Source organism: Pezoporus wallicus, unplaced genomic scaffold (assembly GCF_028554395.1).
Source record: "Pezoporus wallicus isolate ANWC-B61680 ecotype Strahan unplaced genomic scaffold, APGP_CSIRO_Pwel_v1 contig_14606, whole genome shotgun sequence".
NCBI classification, from domain to species: domain Eukaryota; kingdom Metazoa; phylum Chordata; class Aves; order Psittaciformes; family Psittacidae; genus Pezoporus; species Pezoporus wallicus.
In genome coordinates this window covers 1-9,592 of record NW_026636243.1, presented here as the reverse complement: position 1 = coordinate 9,592, position 9,592 = coordinate 1, and the positions used below count along the sequence as shown (strand labels likewise).

At 56.5% G+C, this 9,592-nt stretch overlaps 1 protein-coding gene across 1 annotated transcript; it reads right to left on the bottom strand.

The window, feature by feature from the left end:
• Window positions 1–1,516: 1,516 nt before the first annotated feature.
• On the bottom strand, window positions 1,517–9,382 carry LOC130593812 (DNA (cytosine-5)-methyltransferase 1-like; the record flags this gene model as incomplete). The annotated part of the gene is made up of 6 exons (XM_057399235.1): window positions 1,517–1,680; window positions 3,208–3,490; window positions 8,139–8,273; window positions 8,546–8,636; window positions 8,843–9,035; window positions 9,119–9,382. Coding segments are annotated over 6 exons (1,130 nt in total), but the record flags the coding sequence as incomplete, so codon positions are not given.
• Between the last annotated feature and the right edge of the window lie 210 nt (window positions 9,383–9,592).

Here is a 9,592-nt window from a genome sequence, read left to right as displayed (position 1 = left end):
GGGTTGAATTGGGTGGTTTGGGGTTGAATTGGGTGGTTTGGGGTTGAATTGGGTGGGTTGAGGTTGAATTGGGTGGTTTGGGGTTGAATTGGGTGGTTTGGGGTTGAATTGGGTGGTTTGGGGTTGAATTGGGTGGGTTTGGGTTGAATTGGGTGGGTTTGGGGTTGAATTGGGTGGGTTTGGGTTGAATTGGGTGGGTTTTGGGTTGAATTGGGTGGTTTTGGGTTGAATTGGGCGGTTTGGGGTTGAATTGGGTGGGTTTTGGATTGAATTGGGTGGGTTTGAGGTTGAATTGGGTGGTTTGGGGTTGAATTGGGCGGTTTGGGGTTGAATTGGGTGGGTTTGGGGTTGAATTGGGTGGGTTTGGGTTGAATTGGGTGGTTTGGGGTTGAATTGGGTGGGTTTGGGGTTGAATTGGGTGGGTTGGGGTTGAATTGGGTGGGTTTGGGGTTGAATTGGGTGGCTTTGGGTTGAATTGGGTGGGTTTGGGTTGAATTGGGTGGTTTGGGGTTGAATTGGGTGGTTTGGGGTTGAATTGGGTGGGTTGAGGTTGAATTGGGTGGTTTGGGGTTGAATTGGGTGGTTTGGGGTTGAATTGGGTGGTTTGGGGTTGAATTGGGTGGTTTGGGGTTGAATTGGGTGGTTTGGGGTTGAATTGGGCGGTTTGGGGTTGAATTGGGTGGTTTGAGGTTGAATTGGGTGGTTTGGGGTTGATTTGGGTGGTTTGGGGTTGAATTGGGTGGTTTGGGGTTGAATTGGGTGGTTTGGGGTTGAATTGGGTGGTTTGGGGTTGAATTGGGTGGTTTGGGGTTGAATTGGGTGGGTTTGGGTTGAATTGGGTGGTTTGGGGTTGAATTGGGTGGGTTTGGGTTGAATTGGGTGGTTTGGGGTTGAATTGGGTGGTTTGGGGTTGAATTGGGTGGTTTGGGGTTGAATTGGGTGGGTTTTGGATTGAATTGGGTGGTTTGGGGTTGAATTGGGTGGTTTGGGGTTGAATTGGGTGGTTTGGGGTTGAAATGTGAGGGTTTGAGGTTGAATTGGGTGGTTTGGGGTTGAATTGGGTGGTTTGGGGTTGAATTGGGTGGTTTGGGGTTGAATTGGGTGGGTTTTGGATTGAATTGGGTGGTTTTGGGTTGAATTGGGTGGTTTTGGGTTGAATTGGGTGGTTTGGGGTTGAATTGGGTGGTTTGGGGTTGAATTGGGTGGTTTGAGGTTGAATTGGGTGGTTTGGGGTTGAATTGGGTGGTTTGGGGTTGAATTGGGTGGGTTTGGGTTGAAATGGGTGGTTAGGGGTTGAATTGGGTGGGTTGGGTTGAATTGGGTGGTTTGGGGTTGAATTGGGTGGTTTGGGGTTGAATTGGGTGGTTTGGGGTTGAATTGGGTGGGTTTTGGATTGAATTGGGTGGTTTTGGGTTGAATTGGGTGGTTTGGGGTTGAATTGGGTGGGTTTTGGATTGAATTGGGTGGTTTGGGTTGAATTGGGTGATTTTGGGTTGAATTGGGTGGGTTTTGGTGCTGAAGGGGGGGTCCCAGCCCACCTGCAGCACCCCGAAGGTGCACTGATAGCCCATGCGGACGAGGCAGCGCAGGGTGAGCTTCAGCACCATGGAGCGCTTGAAGGACACGAAGTTCCGGACGTTCTCCAGCAGGAAGAAGCGCGGGCGGTAATAATCACAGTAACTGGGGGGGGGGACACGGGGTAAGGAACCAATTCAGCCCCAAACCCACCCAATTCAACCCCAAACCCACCCAATGAATCCCAACCCCTCCATTCAACCCCAAACCCACCCAATTCAGCCCCAAACCCACCCAATTCAGCCCCAAACCCACCCAATTCAACCCCAAACCCACCCAATGAATCCCAACCCCTCCATTCAACCCCAAACCCACCCAATTCAGCCCCAAACCCACCCAATTCAGCCCCAAACCCACCCAATTCAACCCCAAACCCACCCAATCCATCCCAACCCCTCCATTCAACCCCAACACCCACCCAATTCAGCCCCAAACCCACCCAATTCAGCCCCAAACCCACCCAATTCAACCCCAAACCCACCCAATCCATCCCAACCCCCCCATTCAACCCCAACACCCCCCCAGTTCAGCCCCAAACCCCCCCACCCATCCCAACCTCCCTCAGTCCATCCCAACCCCCCCAATCCATCCCTAACCCCCCCAATCCATCCCCAGCTCCCCCAATCCATCCCCAACCCCCCCAATCCATCCCCAACGCCCCCCAATCCATCCCAACCCCATCCCCAATGCCCCCAATCCATCCCCAAGCCCCCCAATCCATCCCCAACCCCCCAAAACCCCCCCAATCCATCCCCAAAACCCCTCCAATCCATCCCAACCCCATCCCCAATGCCCCCAATCCATCCCCAAGCCCCCAATCCATCCCCAACCCCCTCCAATCCATCCCCAACACCCCCAATCCATCCCCAACCCCCCAAAACCCCTCCAATCCATCCCCCAACCCCTCCCAACCCCCAATCCATCCCCAACCCCCCAATCCCAACCCCCCTCCAATCCATCCCCACCCCCCCAATCCATCCCCCAACCCCCCCAAATCCATCCCCAGCCCTCCAATCCATCCCCAACCCCCCCAATCCATCCCAAACACCCCATCCAATCCATCCCCAAACCCCCCAATCCATCCCCAACCCCCCCAATCCATCCCAACCCCATCCCCAATGCCCCCAATCCATCCCCAATGCCCCCAATCCATCCCCAACCCCCCAAACCCCCCCCAATCCATCCCCACCCCCCCAATCCATCCCCAACCCCCCCAAATCCATCCCAAGCCCACCCCCAACCCCCCTCCAATCCATCCACAACCCCCCCAATCCATCCCAAGCCCATCCCCAAACCCTCCCCTCCCCAATCCACCCCCCCCATCCCATCCCATCCCATCCCATCCCATCCCATCCCATCCCCCCCATCCCATCCCATCCCCCCCATCCCATCCCATCCCCCCATCCCATCCCATCCCATCCCATCCCCCCCATCCCATCCCATCCCCCCCATCCCATCCCATCCCATCCCATCCCATCCCACCCACCCCCCCCATCCCATCCCCCCCATCCCATCCCCCCCCATCCCATCCCATCCATCCCCATCTCATCCCATTTATCCCACCCCCCCCATCCCATCCCCCCCATCCCATCCCATCCCATCCCATCCCATCCCATCCCACGCCCTCCCCACCTGAGGAAGGACACCACCAGGGAGTTCTTGAACTTGGAGTAGGTGCGGGAGTTGAAGCGGTTCATGCCGCTGAAGCCCTGGCAGGGGGGGCCCCCGCAGAGCATCTCCACGTCCCCCTTCTGCGGCAGCTTCTGCCCCAGGGCGTTGCTCCTCTCGCCGCCCATCACCAGCTTGAGGAGGACGTTGCAGTCCTCGGTGAACACGGTGCTGCCGGGGTTGTTGAGCCGGAACGCCTGCGCCGCCGGCTCCCACATCTCGATGGCCCACAGCGTCTCCGAGACGCCTGGGAAGGGAGCAGGGAATGGGAGCAACGGGAAGGAGCGTTGGGAAGGGCAGGGGGGGGGGAGCCTCAGCCCCAGCCCCGAGGGCCTCGGGGTTGGCCTGGTCCTATCCTCAGCAGCCTCTTGGGGTAAACTCTTCCCCATCTCCATCGCTGCTTGAGGCTGCTTCCTCTTATCCCATCCCTTGGTCCTTGGGAGCAGAGCCCAATTCCCACCTCTCTATCCCATTCCAATCCCAAGCATCCTCTTGGGATAAACTCTTCCCAATCTCCATCGCTGCTTGAGGCTGTTTGCTCTTATCCCATCCCTTGGTCCTTAGGAGAACAGCCCAATTCCCACCTCTCCATCACTGTTTGAGGCTGCTTCCTCTCATCCCATCCCTTGTTCCTTGGAGAACAGCCCAATTCCCACCTCTCCATTGCTGCTTGAGGCTGCTTCCTCTCATCCCATCCCTTGGTCCTTAGGAGCAGAGCCCAATTCCCACTTCTCTATCCCATTCCAATCCCAAGCATCCTCTTGGGATAAACTCTTCCCAATCTCCATCACTGCTTGAGGCTGCTTCCTCTCATCCCATCCCTTGGTCCTTGGGAGCAGAGCCCAATTCCCACCTCTCCATCACTGTTTGAGGCCATTTCCTCTCATCCCATCCCTTGTTCCTTGGAGAACAGCCCAATTCCCACCTCTCCATCACTGCTTGAGGCTGTTTCCTCTCATCCCATCCCTTGGTCCTTAGGAGAACAGCCCAATTCCCACCTCTCTATCCCATTCCAATCCCAAGCATCCTCTCGGGATAAACTCTTCCCAATCTCCACCGCTGCTTGAGGCTGCTTCCTCTTATCCCATCCCTTGGTCCTTGGAGAACAGCCCAATTCCCACCTCTCCATCGCTGCTTGAGGCTGCTTCCTCTCATCCCATCCCTTGGTCCTTGGAGAACAGCCCAATTCCCACCTCTCCAGCACTGCTTGAGGCTGTTTCCTCTCCTCCCATCCCTTGGTCCTTAGGAGCAGAGCTAAAATCCCCCCTCTCCATCCTGGTCCAGCCCTGAGCATCCTCTTGGGATAAACTCTTCCCAATCTCCACTGCTGCTTGAGGCTGCTTCCTCTCATCCCATCCCTTGGTCCTTAGGAGCAGAGCCCAATTTCCACTTCTCTATCCCATTCCAATCCCAAGCATCCTCTTGGGATAAACTCTTCCCCATCTCCACCGCTGCTTGAGGCTGCTTCCTCTTATCCCATCCCTTGGTCCTTAGGAGCAGAGCCCAATTCCCACCTCTCCATCGCTGCTTGAGGCTGTTTCCTCTCATCCCATCCCTTGTTCCTTGGAGAACAGCCCAATTCCCACCTCTCCGTCACTGCTTGAGGCTGTTTCCTCTCATCCCATCCCTTGGTCCTTAGGAGCAGAGCCCAATTCCCACCTCTCCATCGCTGCTTGAGGCTGTTTCCTCTCATCCCATCCCTTGGTCCTTAGAAGCAGAGCCCAATTCCCACCTCTCCATCACTGCTTGAGGCTGCTTCCTCTCATCCCATCCCTTGGTCCTTAGGAGCAGAGCCAAAATCCCCCCTCTCCATCCTGGTCCAGCCCTGAGCATCCTCTTGGGATAAACTCTTCCCAATCTCCACCGCTGCTTGAAGCTGTTTCCTCTCATCCCACCCCTTGTTCCTTGGAGAACAGCCCAATTCCCACCTCTCCATCACTGCTTGAGGCTGTTTCCTCTCATCCCACCCCTTGTTCCTTGGAGAACAGCCCAATTCCCACCTCTCCATCGCTGCTTGATGCTGTTTCCTCTCATCCCACCCCTTGTTCCATGGAGAACAGCCCAATTCCCACCTCTCCATCACTGCTTGAGGCTGTTTCCTCTCATCCCACCCCTTGTTCCTTGGAGAACAGCCCAATTCCCACCTCTCCATCACTGCTTGAGGCTGTTTCCTCTCATCCCATCCCTTGGTCCTTAGGAGCAGAGCCCAATTCCCACCTCTCCATCGCTGCTTGATGCTGTTACCTCTCATCCCATCCCTTGGTCCTTAGAAGCAGAGCCCAATTCCCACCTCTCCATCACTGCTTGAGGCTGTTTCCTCTCATCCCACCCCTTGTTCCTTGGAGAACAGCCCAATTCCCACCTCTCCATCCCATTCCAATCCCAAGCATCCTCTTGGGATAAACTCTTCCCAATCTCCACCGCTGCTTGAGGCTGCTTCCTCTTATCCCATCCCTTGGTCCTTAGGAGCAGAGCCCAATTCCCACCTCTCCATCACTGTTTGAGGCCATTTCCTCTCATCCCATCCCTTGTTCCTTGGAGAACAGCCCAATTCCCACCTCTCCATCACTGCTTGAGCCTGTTTCCTCTCATCCCATCCCTTGTTCCTTGGAGAACAGCCCAATTCCCACCTCTCCATCACTGCTTGAGGCTGCTTCCTCTCATCCCACCCCTTGGTCCTTAGGAGAACAGCCCAATTCCCACCTCTCTTATCCCATTCCAATCCCAAGCATCCTCTTGGGATAAACTCTTCCCAATCTCCACCGCTGCTTGAGGCTGCTTCCTGTTATCCCATCCCTTGGTCCTTAGGAGCAGAGCCCAATTCCCACCTCTCCATCACTGTTTGAGGCCATTTCCTCTCATCCCATCCCTTGGTCCTTAGGAGAACAGCCCAATTCCCACCTCTCTATCCCATTCCAATCCCAAGCATCCTCTCGGGATAAACTCTTCCCAATCTCCACCGCTGCTTGAGGCTGCTTCCTCTTATCCCATCCCTTGGTCCTTGGAGAACAGCCCAATTCCCACCTCTCCATCGCTGCTTGAGGCTGCTTCCTCTCATCCCATCCCTTGGTCCTTAGGAGCAGAGCCCAATTCCCACCTCTCCATCACTGTTTGAGGCCATTTCCTCTCATCCCATCCCTTGGTCCTTAGGAGAACAGCCCAATTCCCACCTCTCTTATCCCATTCCAATCCCAAGCATCCTCTTGGGATAAACTCTTCCCAATCTCCACCGCTGCTTGAGGCTGCTTCCTGTTATCCCATCCCTTGGTCCTTAGGAGCAGAGCCCAATTCCCACCTCTCCATCACTGTTTGAGGCCATTTCCTCTCATCCCATCCCTTGGTCCTTAGGAGAACAGCCCAATTCCCACCTCTCTATCCCATTCCAATCCCAAGCATCCTCTCGGGATAAACTCTTCCCAATCTCCACCGCTGCTTGAGGCTGCTTCCTCTTATCCCATCCCTTGGTCCTTGGAGAACAGCCCAATTCCCACCTCTCCATCGCTGCTTGAGGCTGCTTCCTCTCATCCCATCCCTTGGTCCTTAGGAGCAGAGCCCAATTCCCACCTCTCCATCACTGCTTGATGCTGTTTCCTCTCATCCCATCCCTTGTTCCTTGGAGAACAGCCCAATTCCCACCTCTCCATCACTGCTTGAGGCTGCTTCCTCTCATCCCACCCCTTGGTCCGTAGGAGCAGAGCCCAATTCACACCTCTCTTATCCCATTCCAATCCCAAGCATCCTCTTGGGATAAACTCTTCCCAATCTCCACCGCTGCTTGAAGCTGCTTCCTCTCATCCCATCCCTTGGTCCTTGGAGAACAGCCCAATTCCCACCTCTCCATCACTGCTTGAGGCTGCTTCCTCTCATCCCATCCCTTGGTCCTTAGGAGCAGAGCCCAATTCCCACCTCTCCATCACTGCTTGATGCTGTTTCCTCTCATCCCATCCCTTGTTCCTTGGAGAACAGCCCAATTCCCACCTCTCCATCACTGCTTGAGGCTGCTTCCTCTCATCCCACCCCTTGGTCCGTAGGAGCAGAGCCCAATTCCCACTTCTCTATCCCATTCCAATCCCAAGCATCCTCTTGGGATAAACTCTTCCCAATCTCCACCGCTGCTTGAAGCTGCTTCCTCTCATCCCATCCCTTGGTCCTTGGAGAACAGCCCAATTCCCACCTCTCCATCACTGCTTGAGGCTGTTTCCTCTCATCCCACCCCTTAGTCCTTGGGAGAACAGCCCAATTCCCACCTCTCCATCACTGCTTGAGGCTGTTTCCTCTCATCCCACCCCTTAGTCCTTGGGAGAACAGCCCAATTCCCACCTCTCCATCGCTGTTTGAGGCTGCTTCCTCTTATCCCATCCCTTGGTCCTTGGAGAACAGCCCAATTCCCACCTCTCCATCGCTGCTTGAGGCTGCTTCCTCTCATCCCATCCCTTGGTCCTTAGGAGCAGAGCCCAATTCCCACCTCTCCATCACTGTTTGAGGCTGTTTCCTCTCATCCCACCCCTTAGTCCTTGGGAGAACAGCCCAATTCCCACCTCTCCATCGCTGTTTGAGGCTGCTTCCTCTTATCCCATCCCTTGGTCCTTAGGAGCAGAGCCCAATTCCCACCTCTCCATCACTGCTTGAGGCTGCTTCCTCTTATCCCATCCCTTGGTCCTTGGAGAACAGCCCAATTCCCACCTCTCCATCACTGCTTGAGGCTGTTTCCTCTCATCCCATCCCTTGGTCCTTAGGAGCAGAGCCCAATTCCCACCTCTCCATCACTGCTTGAGGCTGTTTCCTCTCATCCCACCCCTTGTTCCTTGGAGAACAGCCCAATTCCCACCTCTCCATCCCCCCCTCCCTCCTCGGGAGCAGATCCCGACGCCCCCCCTCCATCCCTCCCTGCTCACCTGCCTGGTGGAAGCCCTCGGACAAGCCCCCGCAGCCCGAGAACACGTCCAAGGTCCTCAGCTTGGGTGGCTTCAGCTGGGGGGGCTCCGGCTCGCTCTGCTCGCAGCTCGACGTCGCCTTCCCCTTGCCTTTGCCTGCACCACAAACCCCGCTCGCATCCTCTCTGCTTCCTCCTCCTCCTCCTCCTCCTCTGCGCTTCAAGCCCCTTTCCCACCCCACTGAACCCTTTCCCCCCCATCCAACTCTTTTGGAGGCTCAGAAGGACACGGAGGGGCCGGAGAAGGAGCTGGAGCAGGGCTCGGAGCTCGAGCGTGATGGGGACCCCTCCATCCCTGCATCCCCGCAGCGAGCAGAAGCATCCGGAAGGGTCTCATCCGGCCCAAGCCCACCTCCCACACAAACTCACCTTTCCCTTTCCCTTTCCCCTTCCCTTTATGGCCGGAATTCCGCGCGTGGTTGGGAGGATCCTCGAAGCTCTTGGTTCTGGCGTTGTAAGCCTGGGGTGGGAAGGGAGGGAAAGGCTTTGGGATGCTCGGATGCAAAGAGCTCTTCCCAACACCCCCCTATGGGAGCTGCGGAAGAGGCGGGGGGTCCCAATCCCATCACCTCAAAAGAGCCAGGAGCCATCCCTTTGTCTCCACAGGGGAGCAACCCCAACCATAGGGATCCAACCCCTCCGCATCCCAGCTCCTCAAGGCCTCACCTCCAGGAAGTAGAAGCGGTCCAGGCCCCCGGCCGAGTAATCCTGGATGCTCTCGGTCAGGTCCTCCCCATAGACCACGGTGCAGCGGCCCTGCACGGCGCGGAACTCCACCGTGGCCTCCTCGTCGCTCCAGTACAAGAGGTTGATGTCGGCGTGGTAACTGCCCTTCATGGACTTGTGCGTGTTCTCCGGTCTATGGATACGGGGTTGGGATGCACGGAGCACCTCAGCCCCATCCCCATCCCACCCGGCCCAGCACCACGGCGCCCTCCTCACCGGTAGAACTTGCAGACCAACAGCTTGATGTCGGCCTCGTTGGCTTTGCCGTTGCTCCACAGCGGGCAGAAGATCTCCTTGATGCGGCCCACGCGGAAAGGCTCCGGCGCGTCCAGGTTGCTGCCCTTGATGTACTCCGAGTACTTGCGGTAGTGCTCCGGGTGCAGCTCCTCGTCCACGGCCTCCTTCTTGGGACGTTTGGCTGGGCTGGCGGGCTTCACGCTGGGGGCAAAGGGGATGGGGAGATGGGCCCCTTGATACCCACTGTGATAGGCCCCCCCCCAGCACCAAAACCCATCTGACACCCAATGGGATAAGGGGGGAGCTGGGCTTAATGAAGGATGCTTCATCCCCCATCCTGTAACACCCAATGGGATAAGGGGGGAACTGGGCTTAGGGAGGGATGCTTCATCCCCCCCCCCCCAACACCCAATGGGATAAGGGGGGAACTGGGCTTAATGAAGGATGCTTCAT